The sequence below is a fragment of the Mustela lutreola genome, chromosome 2 (genome assembly GCF_030435805.1).
Source record: "Mustela lutreola isolate mMusLut2 chromosome 2, mMusLut2.pri, whole genome shotgun sequence".
Classification (NCBI taxonomy): Eukaryota; Metazoa; Chordata; class Mammalia; order Carnivora; family Mustelidae; genus Mustela; species Mustela lutreola.
In genome coordinates, this window is record NC_081291.1 from 106,650,819 (window position 1) to 106,667,721 (window position 16,903).

Consider the following 16,903-nt stretch of genomic DNA (forward strand, 5'->3'; position numbering starts at 1 on the left):
TAAAGACTAGTCTGAAAGTCCAATATCTATTGTATTCCACTTTAATGTACTTATCAACACAGCAATTCTGAAAGTTAAAATGTTCCTGTAGGTAGACCACTCTGGCTGCTTGTTCTAGCAGAGAGATGCATGAACTGTTACATTTGCCTCATAATGAACCCTAAAACCAGCTTCACAAGGCATCTACTAATCTTTTCAGAGAATAACATCACTGAATTCGTATCATTTTTGGCTATCTTTCCAGGTGCTCAACACTGCACAAAAGCACCATAAAAAGCACAAAGAATATGTTGGTAGGAGAGTGAAACTCCCTCTGCCATAATGGCAACCAATGCTGGCTGTTTTCACTCCTTCTGAAATGTGTTCACAAAGAAATTAAACTTAAAAATGACCACTGCATACAAATAGGGGTTGTCATCTTCTCTACCAACTTCCAACTATCAGAACTCCAACTGACTGGGAACCCTTCAGAGAATTTGTGGGCTCTAAAGTAAAATTTAAAAAGGTATGAAAATCAGGAACTTGTAAAGCCAATCCTCAGCCAAGTTCATAGGTCAACAATATGGTCTGCTTAAAAGTCCTTTTCTAACTGCCTACATTTTTTTTTCACTTTATTATGTTGCCTAAAATGCAACCACTGAAGAGATTTATTTAGGTTAACAAACATGCTTATTTTTATTTTTATTTTTTAATTTTTTTAGAGGTGCAGGGCAAAGGGAGAGGGGGAGAGAAATCTTAAGCAAACAACGCACTGAGTGCAGAGCCAGAGGCAGGGCTTGATCTCACAATCCTGAATCACAACCTGAGCCAAAATCAGGAGTCAAGATGCCTAACCGAGCCACATAGGTGCTCCACCTTTTATTAATTTCCTCATTAGATGTTGAGCTACTCCCTAAAACCCCGTAAATTGAGGAAAAAAAATAAGAGATTAAGGGAGTTCGGTCAGGAAGAAAGAGATATGAGTAGCTTTAGTACCCAGGTGCCTTTTGGAGGAGAGCTAAGGAAGGCCTAAAAGAAGTGCTGCACTGGGGTGGGAGGTACCTTAGGGCATGAAAAAGAGACTGGGTACCTGAGGATAGAGACACCAAACAGCTGGAATGAAGATATCAAATTTTTCCTCTGGCCAGTCCTATACACTGTAAGGAAGAAAAAACATTCTTCACGTTCCCTTCAGTTCCCAAGCTAGGGAGTATAGTATAGATATTAAAAGCACGGATACTACACAAATAAACCTGAGTTTGACTCCTAGTCAAGTTGTGTGACTTTGATCTTATTACTGATTTCTCTAGCTCTCAGCTTCTTCAGTTACAAAATGAGAATATTACCAACTTCATGAAGTACTTGTGCAGATTAAGAAAACTCACATTAAAGAACCTAGAAAATAGGCAGGCAGAGTAAGACATCTCAGTTTTCTTTCCTTCACTCATCTGATACTATGAACATGTCCTTCGCTCATGTTAAATACTCATTCTGGTTTATTTTTGTAAAGCAGGAATATAACAAAAAATATCACTCCAAAAAAAAAAAAAAAGAAGGCTATAAAGAATGAAACAATAACAACAGAGATCTGCTTTAAAGAAATGTATAACTAAGCAGCATTCCAATATGACTGAAAAGCATCAGAAGGTGTTGTGGTGGCAGTGGAAAATTTAATAAAAGTGTAAGTAAGTATTCCAAAATTTCCTAGGACTAGAGGTTTATTGAACTATAGATTAAAATAGAATTTATGAAAAGGGATTCTACAGGGAGTGACTTTAAGACACAAAAATAAAGCTATTAATAAAGGAAATAATAACTGTGATATTTTGGGGGCAGATGGTGTCAATACTTGAGGCCCAGAATTGCCATCCTATTTATAATCCTTATTTAGCTTTTTAACACTAGAATCTAAGCTGTAGGCAGCGTATCCCAGAGACAGCCCCATCATACCTCTGTTGACAATGTGACCGGATAACTTGCATCACTGGCACTTGCCAGGAAACTGACCTCTAAGAGTGTTCAAAAAGAAAGAGCAGGATGCCTGGGTGGCTCAGTGGGTCAAACAAACCTCTGCCTTCGACTCAGGTCATGACCTCAGTGTCCTGGGATTAAGCCCCACATCAGGCTCTCTGATCAGCAGAGAGCCTGCTTCCCCTTCTCTCTCTGCCTGCCTTTCTGCCTATTTGTGCTCTGTCAAATAAATAAATAAAATCTTAAAAAAAAAAAAAAGAAAGAAAGAAAGAGGGGTCTCTACCTATGAATATTTTTTTAAAAGGAAGCACATGCTAAATCCTGGCAACTCAAGAAGGCAGTATTTGAGAGGGGCCCAAGAAACAAAGTACACCATTCACTTTCTTAAATAAAGCCAAATTATCTGAGTCATCTTGCTTGTATAATCATTCTTAATGTATCGGTTGTATCACTTAGTGCATCATTTTAGAAACATAAGACAATGGAGAGATAATTAAAGGTTCCAGTGGTTCTTAATGTTGGGAAGTAGTAGAGCATTTAGTAATGTGAGAGACCATTTTTGGTGTTTCATGACTGGGGACTGGGGGAGCACGGCTGGCGTTTAGTGGAGAGAAGCCAGGGATGCCATAAGACTTTGAAAAATGCCTCCTCTTCCCCCAAAGACTGCTCACACCTTCATTTCAGACTTATGACCTCCCAGAACTGTGAGAGAATAAATGTGTGTAAAGCCATGCAGTTTGTGGTAATCTGTTTCAGTAGCCAAAGGAAATATATACAAGCGCTAATTCTTCTGAAATGGATAGAAGGGTCCTACACAACAAAAACAACTGTCCAAACCAAAATGCCAATTACACTCCCACTGAACTAAATAGGAATATGAAGTGAAGGTTAACTGAGAAGGCAGAGAAAAAGTGTAGAGAGCTAAATGGTATAGGGGAAAGGAACAGTGATCAACAAGTTTAATCAAGTTGCAAGTTTTACCTATATATTCAGAGGTAACAACTATTTCTGATAGGTCAGCTATAGAAAATTTGAACTTCTACCTTATTATACTCAGAATAAAAAACATATCGTTTTTAATGGGGGAGGGACTAATAACACAAGTTTGCAGATTTAAACTATCTGTGCACTTGTTTAAATGGGCTTATTTTGAGGTCTCAATATTATAGGCAGCAACAGGATAGCTTAATCTAACCCTGCATCTTACTGTGTTCAGGTTGGTCTAACAAAAATACCTTTGACTGGGTGGCTTAAACAAATACTTCTTTCTCACAGCTCTGGAGGCTGGGAAGTCCAAGATAAAGGCTCCAACAGACTTGGTATGTGGTACAGGCTGCTTCTTGTTTCAAAGACAGCTGTCTTGGGGTGCCTTGCTGGCTCAGTCAGTAGAGCATGCAACTCTTGATCTTGGGGTTGGGAGTTTGAGCCCTACACTGGATGTAAAGATTACTTAAGAAAATAAAAAATTTTGAGGTGCCTGCATGACTCAGTTGGTTAAACAACTGCCTTCAGTTCAGGTCATGACCCTAGAATCCCAGGATCTAGTCCCACATCAGGCCCCCTGCTCAACAGGGAGTCTGCTTCTCCCTCCGACCCTCCCCCTTTTCATGCTCTCTTTCTCTCTCATTCTCTCTCAAATAAAGAAAATATTTAAAAAAAAAAAAAGGAAAGAAAGAAAAAATTCTTTTTCAAGTATATTAAAAAAAAAGACAGTTGTCTTCTTACTGTGTCCTCACAGAAGGGGGATGAGAAGTCCCTGGGGTCTGTTTTTTAAGGATACTAGTCCCATTCTTAAGAGCTCCATTCTTATGACCTAATCATTTCCCAAAGGCACCCACCTCCTGATACCACCACACTGAAGGTTTAGGATCTCAACATATAAAATTGGAGGAGGGAGGCACACAAAAATTCAATCCATAATCTATGGCAGGAGCTCCACTTTACTATTTCTCACTACATGAACCCTATTTACCCCTTATCTTTTTCTTCTTCCCTCTGTTTTAAGCCTGCTAATGGCACCGAAGTGCATTATTTAACCCAGCCTGTGGTATACAATTTACCAGTGGCCATTTCATTGCTGTTGCCTCTTAGTTCACTCTCTCTCCATTAATGACTTGATAAAGGAAATAGCCCAAAACCTGTAATGTAGCCCACATCTCCACCACAGCTGGAAGAAAGAAATCAAGAGACCTTCCAAACTACAGTAGTTCCTTATGCCTATTCTTTATATCACTTTCAAGTGCCAAAAAAAATCAGTCTCTCCACTACTTTCAAGGAACCAAAGTAGAGAAGTCAGAGAGAGAGAGAGAGAAAAGAAGAAAAGAAAAAGAGAAGAATCCCTCTACAGAGCCCTTATTATCCCAGAAGGATAGAAAATAGAAAAAATTAGTCTCTCCACTACTTTCAAGGAACCAAAGTAGAGCAGTCAGAAAGAGAGAAAAGAATCCCTCTATATAGTCCTTATTATTCCAGAAGGATAGAGAACAGAAATGATAAAGACACAAAAGAGACTGCTTCTTAGTTCTACTTTTCTCCCAGAAATGATAACAAAGTAAGCCAGACTGTCCACCTAGAAAACAGGAGTGAGTGATAGTTGCAAGAAGTAGAGTAAAACTTAACCTCATCAGTCTCCCATCCTTAATAAGTTTTTAAGCATTCAGGAATTGAAAACACTAAAAAAAAAAAAAAGAAAAGAAAAGAAAAGAAATCCAACCTTATAACCTTATACTGAGAAAACTAAATTTAGGAAGTATAAGAGAAATGAAATGACTGAGTTAGGGGACAGATCAACAAAGCTAATTTTTTGTTGGATCAACAAAAGGAAACTATAGTGAGGGTAGTAGTAATATGATGAAAAATGCACAGGCCTTGGAGTAGACACCAGAAATCTAGTCCCTGTTCGGCCATTACCTAAGACTGTGCTACCCAAAGTGTGATCCTCAGACCAGCTATCTCTAGTCCATGACAAGATTAAACAGAAATTCCAGTGTAAGCATTAAGAAACTTTTATAATGATAGAGTAATTTTATGTCTGTGGAATCTAATAATTAAAAGTTCAGGCTTGAAAGATTTATGGATGGCAAATTATCATATGAAAAAACTCCCAATATCATTAGTCACTAGGGAAATGCAAATTAAAACTACAATACTATACCATTACACACCTATTAAAATGACTTCAAAAAATTAAAAATACCAAATGAAGAAAAAAATACAATAAAAATAAAACAATAATAAAAAAATAAAAGTATCAAATGGGCAACTGAACTCTCATACATTGATGATGGCAATGGTATTTGTGACCCTGGAAAACAGTTTGGCAATTTCTTAAAGTTACATACCTAGCATATAATCCAATTATACCACTCTAGATATTTATCCAAGGGAAATGAAAACTTACATTCACACCAATCGTATGCTAATGTTTTTAGCAGCTTTATTTATAATCTCCCAAACTGAAAACAGCGCAATTATCCATTCACTTAATAAATGGATTAGCAAATTGTAGCATATCCATTCAATAGTATACTATTCACCAATAAAAAGGAAGGAACTAGTCATACCACAACAATATGAATGAATCTCAAATGCAATATGCTAAGTGAAAGAAGCCAGACTCAAAAGGCTACATACTGTGATTCCATTTATACGACATTCTGGAAAAGAAAAACAATAGACAAAAAGATTAGGCTATAGATGGGGGGAGGGACTAACTACAAAGGGGCAGGAGGAATTTTCTGAGGATGACAGAACTATTTTGCAACCTCACTGTGGTTACAGAATTGTACACATTTATCACGCTCAATACACAATAAAAAGGGCAGATTTTACTGTATGCAAATTATACCTTAATTTTTTAAAGTATTTGGGTTTATCTTTTTTTTTTTTTTCATTTTTCAAGCAATTAATTTTTATTGTATTTTATACAAGTACTGGTCCATGAAGACTGAAAATTTAAAAAAAAAAAAAAAAGGTGGACCTTCACTCCAAAAAAGTTTGATGAGCACGGTCCTGGACATATAACCCTAAGTCATTTTACATCTCATTTTATTAACTTAGAAATTGGTCTAGATGGTTTTTAAGATATCTTCCACCAGGGTGAGTCTGGGCCACCCAGTCAGTTGAGAGTGATCTCAGGGTTGTGAGATCCAGCTTGATATCTGGCTCTTCGCTAGTCATGGAGCCAGCTTAAGATTCTCTCTCTCCCTGTTCCACTGCCCCTCCCACCCTCTTAAAAAACCTATAAATATTCAATGATTTCTGGTTTCAGGTGCCTGCACAATATCTGACTTACTGCCAAACTCCTGATGTTGGAAGTACCATTCATTACATTCTCCTAGCCTTCCTCCGAGATGTTTGGTTTCTTTATACTTTCTTCTTTGCGCTGTGTCAGATGTTAGTGTTCCTTCAGCTTTGTGTCCTGGAGCCTACTGTTTTCTCACAGTACACTCTCTCCTACAAGATGCTAATCACATTTACAGCTAGCTCAAAAGCCATCACTATAACTCCTCAGCTATCACTCTTTCTAGACCCAGTCCTCTGCTTATTGAAGAGTCCACTTGAAGTCTCAGAGGCAGCAACTTATCTGAAACTGAACTAACCATCTTCTTCCCAAACCTGTTCTACTATTCCACAACCTTCACAAATAGCCCCATTACATACCTAGATGTCCAAAACAGAATCTGAGGCTTCATTCTGACTCCTCTGACTTCTTCCTGTAGCTTTGTTCCCTTATTTTCCACTTTTCTGCCACAAACTTAATTCAGTAAGGACACCAGTGTTTTTCTTGCATTAAAGCAACAGCCTTCGGGACACCTGGATGGCTCAGTTGGTTAAGCGGCTGCCTTCGGCTCAGATCATGATCCCAGCATCCTGGGATCGAGTCCCACATCAGGCTCCTTGCTCGGCAGGGAGCCTGCTTCTCCCTCTGCCTCTCTGCCTGCCTGTGCTCACGCTCGTGCGCGCACTCTCTCTCTCTCTGACAAATAAATAAATAAAATCTTCAAAAAAAAAAAAAAAAAAGTAAAAGCAACAACCTTTTACTGATCTTGATACCTACCTGTTTTCCAGTATAGCTAAGCAGCTCTTTCTAAAAAATCTAAATCTGGTTATGTTACTCCCCCAATTAAATTTTTCATTGACTCCACACTACACTCAGAATAAAGCCAAGATTTAACATGCAAAGCCCTTCCTAATCTGGCACCCACCCACTTATATCTTCAGCTTAATTTACTGCATGTCCCATTAGCTATGCCCTATTTATTCAGAATGATCAACTCCCCAAATCTACTGTCTCTTCTTTCTGGTTTCTGTATGTGTGTATATCTGTCCTTCTCTCCTCCAGACCTTTGCACATGTTTCTTCTGTCAGAAACACCTCTCCTCTTTTTTCTTTGTTTCTTTTATTTAAGTTCATTAGCCATCTCCTTTAAGTTTTAGCTAAGAAATTATTTCTTCTTGGAAACCTTTACCTCCATCTTTTGTGCTCCCATAATAGCTACCTACCATTCTCCCATTGTATTATAATACCTATTTATATGTCTGTATTCCCATTAACCTTAATGCTTTTTGGTTAAAGCACCTTGTCTTAACAGACACCTTGTCTTGCCCATAGTAGTATTCCCAGGACCTGAACCATATCAGGTACACAGTAGTCTATCAATGCTGAATTTATTGGTACTCCACATCAGGCTCAGTGGGGAGCCTGCTTCTCCCTTTGCCTGCTCTGCCTGTTGCTCCCCTGCTTGCGTGCACTCTCTCTCTCTCTCTCTCTCTCTGACAAATAAATAAATAAAATCTTTAAAAAAAAATCTGATAGGGCTTTTGAAAGCAGTCAACAGTCATTCAAACCCAAGTATGATGAATATCAAGGGAGATCAAACTGAATAATACCATAAAATGTAGTAGACCATAAAGTAACAGGACTGGTTTTCTATACAACTTCAAATGACTCTAATATCAATCGTAAAGGTATACAGTTTCTCAATCTGAATATTACAAAGACTAACTTCTCTTGGCTACTTGCTTATCAGAGTTTGATCACAGAAAAAATATTTATGATGTAATAGTAACTGAAAATCTTTGAATTCTAAATTATGTATACTATGATCCACAATGTAAAAATAAGAAAAAATAATAATAAAAATAAATGTAAGTATGGGACGTCTCAGTGGTTCAATGGGTTAAGCGTCTGCTTTTTGCTCAGGTCACAATCCGAGGATCCAGAATGGAGTCCCACACCAGGCTCCTTACTCAGCAAGGAGCCTGCTTCTCCCTCTGCCTGCTACTCCACCCGCTTGTGTTCACTCTCTTTCTGACAAATAAATAAAATCTTTAAAAAATAAAAACAAAAGTATGCAAACAAGAATCGGAAGATAATATGTAAAATAAATAATATTGTTGCTGTGAGGGGTGCCTGGGTGGTTCAGTTAGTTGGGCTTCTGCCTTCAGCTCAGGTCGTGATACGGGGTCCTAGGATGCAGCTGGCATCAGGCTCCCTGCTTGGCAGGGAATCTGCTTCTCCCTCTCCTTCTGCCTGCCACTCCCCCTGCTTATGCTCTATCAAATAAATAAAATCTTAAAAAAATATATTGTTGTTATGAAAGATTAGTTTTTGCTTTTTTCAAAATCATTTCATGTTGTGATTTTTGTACGTGTGTGATTTAAGTTTTTTTTTTTTTTTAAATCAGAGTCAGGGTGCCTGGCTGGCTCAGTCAGTAAAGCGTACGACTTTTAATCTCAGGGTTGCAAGTTCAAGCCCCACATTGGGCATGGAGCCTACTTAAAAATAAATAAATAAAAATAGGGGCACCTGGGTGGCTCAGTCCATTAAGGGTCTGCTTTGGCGCCACTCATATCTCAGGATCCTGGGATGGAGCCCTGCTCTGGGGAGTCTGATTCTCCCTCTCCCTGACCCTCCTCTCTGCTTGTGTTTGTACACGTATGCTCTCTCTCAAAAAATAAAAATCTTTATATAAATAAAAATAAAATTTTAAAAAATCAGTCATTACACCTAAAGCTAATACAATATTGTCTTAACTATACTCAAGTAAAAATAAGAAAAAAATCCATCATTACTTAATACTCACACATCATATAGAGAAATCTGTTCTATTTAATGAGAAATAAGACTTAAAATTCTTTCAATTTTCTGTTCTATTTTTAAATGCCACAGAAAAGGTAAGGCTCACATTTTTTAAAATGCATTGCTTTCACCATAATGTTGAGCTTCCAGAGAAGTAAAATCTTTTTGAAAGCACAGCAAAAGCTCTTAAGGTCAATTTAATTCAGTCAACAATGAATAAATATCAAATGCCCTTTTATCATAAAAACTACAATTTAATACATGTGGACAGAACCCCTAACTTTCTTTTTTAAAATATGTGAAAAAGACTAAAGGAGTTAATCATGTGTTTCTAACAATCACTGTTTTGTTAAAAAAAAAAAAATCTCCGAATTTATTTTTTTTTAATTTAAGTAATCTCTACACCCAGTATGGGACTCGAACTCATGACCCTGAGCTCAAGGGTCGCATGCTCTTGTGACTGAGCCTTCCAGGAGCCCCAGAATCCCCAGAATTATTAGTAGAAATTCATAATACATTAAGAACAATCTAAGGTATTTTCCCTTTTGCAGACTTCCAGATACCATTGTCTACTAAGGGTCTCCAACCTGATTCAGGAACAGAAAGGCCTGTGGCCAGGAAACAAGCCATGTAAGTTAGCAGACAGAAACAGAATTTAAAGCAAGTGAGACGTTTTATCTCAACACTTTGGGTTTTGTTCATATCTAACAAAAATGCTGAATTAGAAAAAATAATGTGAGGTTCTGAGTTCCTGAAGGGGTGGTCGTTAGCATAGAAACGGTCTGAGATCCTGAAGTGGAGGTGATTAACATAAAAAACTGAAATTAAATAGGTGGCATCTTAAACCAATTCTAGAAAAATCTAAAAATTAATAATTCCTTCTACATCTGATTCACTACAAAGATTTTTCTATAAAAAGGTAATGCTGCCAATATTAACTTATATACACAATAATTTTCTAATTTTCCCAATAACAGCAATCTGCTTAGACACTGGGAAATGCATTACATCCTTAACAGTCCAATCACAAAAATTTTAATATATTAAGAAAAGTTGATCATTACAATCCTCATCCCAATTTTACTGCAATTTTACTTTGCCAATTTTGACGTGATGTTTCATGCCCAGCATCTAGATAACGCATCAAACCTCTAGTTGTCATTGCAGAGCAAAAGATAAAACTAGCTTTAAATTATAAAACATCAACGCGCATACAACTGTCTGGGTAGAACAATATAAAATTTTACTTAATCAGATCTTACATGTCAAACTCTAGGTACAATAACAGTAGAAACATTCTCTGCACCTAAAAAATAACAAGATTAAGTATAGATCTACTCAGGGAACTAACATTCTAACCTCCTTCCAAAATGACAAACTAGAACGGCAAAATTACACTCAGGCACATGGAGTACTCTTCTCTCAAATCACTCCACAGAGAACTTCATCATTTGCTCCGCCCTCTAATAACTCATGCAAAAAAAGTTCAGCACCATCAGAGAGAAACAAGGCATAGAGAATTCATAGAATGGCTTAGGGCCTTTCCTCCAGGCGGTAAGAGGATCTCCGTGTGCCCTTTTCAGGGGTCCAAAGGGAAAGAATAACCGAGGATTTGGGGGATGCTGATACCCCAAAACTGACTTTCTCTCAAAGAAGTTTCTGCCGCCATCCCTATTTAATCAGCGGGAGGCTCCGGCGCCATCGTCCCAGTCTTTATGATTTTATTATGGGGAGGTGGGAAACGCCACCCAGGATTCCTCCAGGCCTTCCCTATTAAGGTTGGGGGGGGGGGGTCCCCCTCATTCTTCTCTTAAAACCTCTGTCTTAAAGGTACTCCGCAGCAACCCCCCTTCTAGCGGCCTATCCCCCAGGATCGGTAAAGGCACTGCCGAACCCACCAGTCTCGCCGTTAAGGCGGGAGGGCCCGAGCACGCCAGGGCCACGGCGATGGCTCTGAGGGGCCCAGAAAGGGGAAGGGCAGGCCAGGGACTGGGGGAGAATGACCTGGCCGAGGAAGAATGGAAAAAGGAGGTAAGAGATGCACTGCACCCCAGAGCTGCACAGAGAAGAGAAGGTGATGAAGGAGGAGGAGGGCGGTGGCCCGGGTGCGGCCCCCCACCTCTCCCGCCCCCAGGTCCCCGGGCCGGCGGGGGCGGATGAGATCGGCCCATTCCCCGGGTCTCGACTGACAAGGGGGGCGTTGGGGGTAGTGGGGGTGTCTCCCTCCACACTGTGAGGAGGCCGAGAACGAGGTATGGGGTGCGCGGGGGGGCTGTCTCCCGCCTGAACCCGGAGACCCGACGCCGTCGTCGCCTCTTCCTCAGAAGGGAGGACGGGAGCTGTGGGTAAAGCCCGAGGGAGAAATGCATGAAGGTAAGGGGAAGCCCGGGACGGAACGGCCGTCCGCTCCAGACCCCACTCTCCACCTTCCGGTAACCGCGTCTCTTACCGGTGATGGCGGTGAACTGCTGAATTAACCCCTTCAGCGCCGACGACGCCGCGGAGCCCCCGTGGGCAGCCATCTTACCGCCGCCGCCGCTGCCGCCGAACAACAACACAGACACACACAGACCGCCCTCCCCCACCTCGCCGCGCGGTTTGCGCATGCTCATTGACCGCCCCCAAGCTCCGCCCCTCCCGCCCCGCCCCCCTCGCGGCGGTCGGCGCAGGCGCACTTCTAGACCGGTCCGGGAGCGCTCTCTGCTTTCCCCGTTGGTGGGCTGCCCGGTTGCTGCCTCCTGGCAGCATCCTTTACAACCTTTGGTTCCTCCTATTCAAGCTCCAAGGCCAGTCTCACAGGCGCGGTATCTGTTCCTGGTTTCCGCAGTAAACTTCGGGCTCGGCAGGTAATAGGTTCTTTGCGTTTCAACTTCACAAGTTTTATTGACAGACCCAACTGCCGATGACAGTTTTTCCTTCTTTTTTTTTTTTTGCAGCTCCATGGTCCTCTGCTAGGTTTTTTGCAGCTCCTATCAAAATACAAATCCTACACTCATCGCACTGAAGCGTCTTTCGCACCTGCTCTCCAACCCCTAAATTAATTGCCTAGCTAACCAGTGCGACGATCCATCCAACAAAAGTAAAATACAGAACCCTTCGTGCCAATAAAGCACTGGGTGCAGAGTCTGACATACAGCAGATTTAAATAAATGATTGTCCAGTCCACTTTCCTTCAATAAATTTGTCAACCCATGTCTCCCTTCAAGGTCTCACTTCGTTTCCTCACCTATAAAACGAGGAGGTGTCATTTAGGTAAAAATAAAAATGTTTTTGTATATACAGTGTGTATATATATACATATATAGAGAGAGAGAGAGAGCGGGCACTGGAAAGTTGTACTCAAAAGGATACTTACTGATGACCCCTAGAGAGGGAAGCAATAAAGGGGATGGAAAAGGGGGACTTTGAGTGTTTTTAACCCTTTATTTTTTTAAAAAGATTTTATTTATTTATTTTAGAGAGAGCATTTGCAGGTGAGTTGGGAGAGGGCAGAAGGAGAGGGGCAGGCAAACTCACTGAGAGCTGAGAGAGTGTGGCTGGATCTCATGACTCTGAGGTCTTGACCTGAGAGCAGAAATCAAGAGTGGGAGGCTCAACCCACAGATTCATCCAGTTGCCCCATCTTTTATTTGTAAACAAAGATAATATTAATACATTACTTACATTTTAAAAATAATTATAGGGGTGCACTAAAAATTGATGATCCCTCCCTTTATTTATGAGAATAAAATTAAGGAGACTTAATTTAGGTTCTAACCTCCCAACCACACATATTTTGCATCTACATAAGAAAATGGCCCAGTAAAACATGAGAGGAGTCATCTGGAAAACTAACCCATCCTCAGAGTGTGTAAATGTGCAGTTGGGGAGAATTAAGAAATAACCAAGTCAAGTCAAGATAACTATAAGGTTAGAGCTTCAGAAAGATATGACTGATATCTTATGATTGAAGATATGATTGATATGATATCAGAAAACGGACTCCTGATCAAGAGTATTGTCAACTAAATAACAAAGATTGGTCCTAGCACCTACAGGTTGCTGCAATTCTCTGGGTGTGTTGGGGACTCCTAAGGACTAGTCATTTGGGAAGCTGTTTGGCTCACACTGACACAGAAGTACAAAAAAGAGGAAAACAAGGGCAAGAAACAGTGTGACCTCTTCATTACTTTAAAAAAAATTTTTTTTTTTTTTTTTTGGAGAGTGAGTAAAGTGGTAAGAGTTTTATTAAGTGAGGGTACAGGAAAAGCTCTCAGGAGTGAGAGGGGTCCTGCCAGGGTTGCCCTTACTTACTGTTTTATTAAAGTTTTGGGTTTTTTTTTTAAAAGTAAGCTCTATACCCAATGTGGGACTTGAACTCACAACTCTGGGATCAAGAGTTGCACACTCCATGGGGTGCCTGGGTGGCTGTGAGTCAGTTAAGCATCTGACTCTTGATTTCAGCTCAGGTCGTGATCTCAGGCTCAGAAGATAGAGCCAGTAAGCTATGCTTACCATGGAGTCAGCTTCAGACTCTCTCTGTCTCCTTTGGACACCTGGGTGACTCAGTCAGCTGGGTGTCTGCCTTTGGCTCAGGGCATAATCCCAGGGTCCTGGGATTGAGGCCTGCATTGGGCTCTCTGCTCGGAGGGGAGCCTGCCTCTCTGCCTGCTCTGCCTGTTCCTCCCTCTGCTTGTGCTCTCTCTCTGACAAATAAATAAATAAAATCTTAAAAAAAAAAAAAGACTCTCTGTCTCCCGCTGCCCCTCCTCCTTGCACTTTCTTCCCCCCCACCCAAATAAATAAACCTTCATTTTTTTCTTTAATTTTTTTTCTTTTTTAAAAAAAGAATTTATTTATTTATTTGAGAGAGTGAGATAGAGAATGACCTGGGGGGGGGGGTGGGCGGTGGAGGCAGATGGAGCGGGAGAAGCTGAGCAGGGAGCCCGACAGGGGTCTCAATCCCAGGACCCTGGGATCATGCCCTGAACCAAAGGCAGACACTTAATGACTGAGCCACCCAGGTGCCCCAAGAAAGTATATTTAAATACATTCTTCAAATCATAGAAAATATTTTTTAATGGACTATCCTCAGAAAAGAAACTGCAAAAATATTATATATTGAATAATGAAAAACTTAAAAAAATTTAAGAATATTTATTTGAGAGAAAGAAATAGAGATAGTGAGAGAGAGCATAAGCAGGGAGGAGAGGGAGAAACAGGCAGGGAGCCTGAGGTGGAGCTCGATCCCAGGACCGCAGGACCATGACCCAAGGCTGATGCTCAACTAAGTCACCCAGGCACTCTGAAAAATTGAAAATTTTTAATAATAAAGGGCAAATATCCCAAAGCTAAACATCGATTACTATTTGAATTATCTCACCAAATTACACTAGGATTTGTTTTTAATTTTAGGTCTAGTTTTAAAACAATCTGTAACATGTTACTGTACTTTGATGGAATGACAGTAAATGAGCTAGAAGAGATAGTCAACATAATCTGATTCAACACTAGCATTTTATCATGACTCTTCTGAGATTCAGAGTTTGAGAGAGTTAAGGTTACAAAACAATAGGGCAGAGCCTAGAATCCCAATTCCTTGAATCGTAGACAAATGTACTATACTTTGATTGTAAATGACAATATTTCTTTTGTTTAAAAAACATAACTATATTAGACAGCTTTTAAAAATTCAACTGTTGACACAAGACATAACAAAAATGTAAGGATAGACTGAAGGCGAAAGTAAAAAAGATATACAGAGGTAGTATTAAGAAAATGAAGGCTGGAGTAGCTGTATTAATTTCAGACAAGATAAATTTTAAAGCAAAATATATCATCAGAGATAAAGAGAGTCACTATATAATGGCAAAAAGAACAAGTAACCAGAAACATAAAATAATTCCAAACCTGTATGTACCCAATGATATTGTCTAAAGGGTGTATAAAAAAATTAATGTTTAAAGAAGAAATTTGACATATGCAATTATATAACCCTCTTCTCTCAGGCAAAAGTAGTAAAGATACAGAAAATACTTATTCTATTCAAGTATATGTGGAATAAAATAAAAATTGACCACAAGTCTCAACAAATGTCAAATAACCATTATAATACAGAACATGTTTTCTGAATACATATGGGTTAAATTAGAAATTATTTTAAAACAATAACTTAAAAAGAAATTCATATACCTGGAAAGTTAAAAACAAACTTCTAAATAACTCTCGGACCAAAGACAAAATAAAAATGGTGTCTCCTCCAGAGTACCAACAGATAACAGATGTCATTCAAATGATTTATAAAAGAACACATCTTAAAGGTATAGGGTAGGTGGGATATGTGGGAATCAAGGGTCAGTAGAGGATCTGGGACCTGCAATAGCAGAATAGTCACAACCTGTAGGTCCAAAGGGATAAGAGAGGTCTTACCAGAATCCAAAAGGACAGCGAATCATATTTGTAGAGCAGGCCACCTTTTCCCAAGCATGACCTCTCAAGGGATGTAATCAAGCTGAGGCAATCTCAAAGAAGAGATCAGGGAAAGAAATATTCTGACCTTGCTCTCCTCTCGTTTTATCTCCTGCCAGGAATCCCCACTGGGGACGGAGGGCACAGCAGCCACTGATGTCCGTATAGGCAGCCTGTGGGCCAGAGAACAGGGTAGAGAAGGAAGGAAGAGAGTAGGTTTGGAGGGGCAAAGGGAAGTTGATAGGCACTAAGGGAAAGTGGAAAGTATTTAAAACTGAATGATCATGGCAACATATATCAAAATTTGTGGCATAGAGTTTTCATAGTACCTAAAGGAAAAGTATGTAAACTTAAATGTTTATATTAGAGAAGATTAGAAAATGAGTATTTCAACATCTAATCAAGTAGTTAGCTGGGTAGCGCAGTCAGTTAGACATCCAACTCTTGATTCCAGCCCGACTCATGATCTCAGTGTTGTGGGATTGAACCCCACCTTGGGCTCTGCACTCAGGGCAGAGTCTGCTCGTCCTTCCTCTGCTCCTCTCCACACTCACATTTTCTCTATCTCTCTCAGATAAATAAATGAAATCTTTTTTTAAAAAGTTACTAATGGAGCAACAGGGTAAACCTAGGGAAATTTGAAGGGGAAAATGCAGGAATCAATAAAGAGAAGGAAAAAAAGAGGATCCACATACCAAACTCTAAATCTGTGAAATTAACAAGTAAAATTTAAATCCTTTGGCAAATTATATTAAGAAAAAAAAAGAAAAAGACAAACAATATTGAAATAATGAAAAAATGGAACATAGCAGATACAGCAGCAGTTTTAAAAATAAAGGAATATTATGAACAATTTTAAGCCAATGAATTAGGAAATGAATAAATGGCAGCTTCTTGGAAAAATAAAATTTGCCAAAACTGATTCAACTATGAGTAGACTTATGACAATTAATGAAGCTACCACTCAAATAAACAGCCAGACCCAGATGATTTTATAGGTGATCTCTATCAAAAAAAATAAGAGAGCACCTGGGTGGCTCAGTGGGTTAAGCAGCTGCCTTCAGCTCAGGTCATGATCTCAGGGTCCTGGGATCGAGTCGCACATCGGGCTCTCTGCTCGGCAGGGAGCCTGCTTCCTCCTCTCTCTCTGCCTGCCTCTCTTCCTGCCTCTCTGCCTACTTGTGATCTCTCTCTGTCAAATAAATAAATAAATAAATCTTTAAAAAAAAATAAATAAGAGACAGATAATCCTAATATGCAATTATTATGCATAAATAATACACAAATTATTCCAGAGAGAGAAACAAAGGGGACAAACCCCTCCTTCTATGAGGTTAGGAGAACCTTATTATCAAAACCAAACAAAGCAGCAGATGAAAGCTCAGTCTCACTTAAGGTTACAAAAACAAAAATATTAAACAAA

The 16,903-nt window shown here is 39.7% G+C and overlaps 1 protein-coding gene and 1 pseudogene across 2 annotated transcripts in view; one reads left to right on the forward strand and one right to left on the reverse strand.

Moving 5' to 3' along the window:
- Positions 1 to 11,639, reverse strand: part of UBXN7 (UBX domain protein 7) — a 60,657-nt gene extending 49,018 nt beyond the window's left edge. The window contains exons 1-2 of one of the 2 annotated variants that reach the window (XM_059163014.1): positions 11,483 to 11,600; positions 1,070 to 1,136 (exon numbers count right to left, since the gene is read on the reverse strand). Coding sequence is in view for 1 of the 2 variants with exons in the window: in XM_059163013.1 (XP_059018996.1) it covers positions 11,483 to 11,639 (157 nt within the window). In the remaining variant the exon portion in view is untranslated. Of the gene's footprint in view, positions 1 to 1,069; positions 1,137 to 11,482 lie in introns of both variants that reach the window. The other variant, XM_059163013.1, reaches the window with a different exon arrangement.
- LOC131824673 (uncharacterized) lies at positions 10,518 to 12,238 on the forward strand (annotated as a pseudogene).
- Positions 12,239 to 16,903: the final 4,665 nt, after the last annotated feature.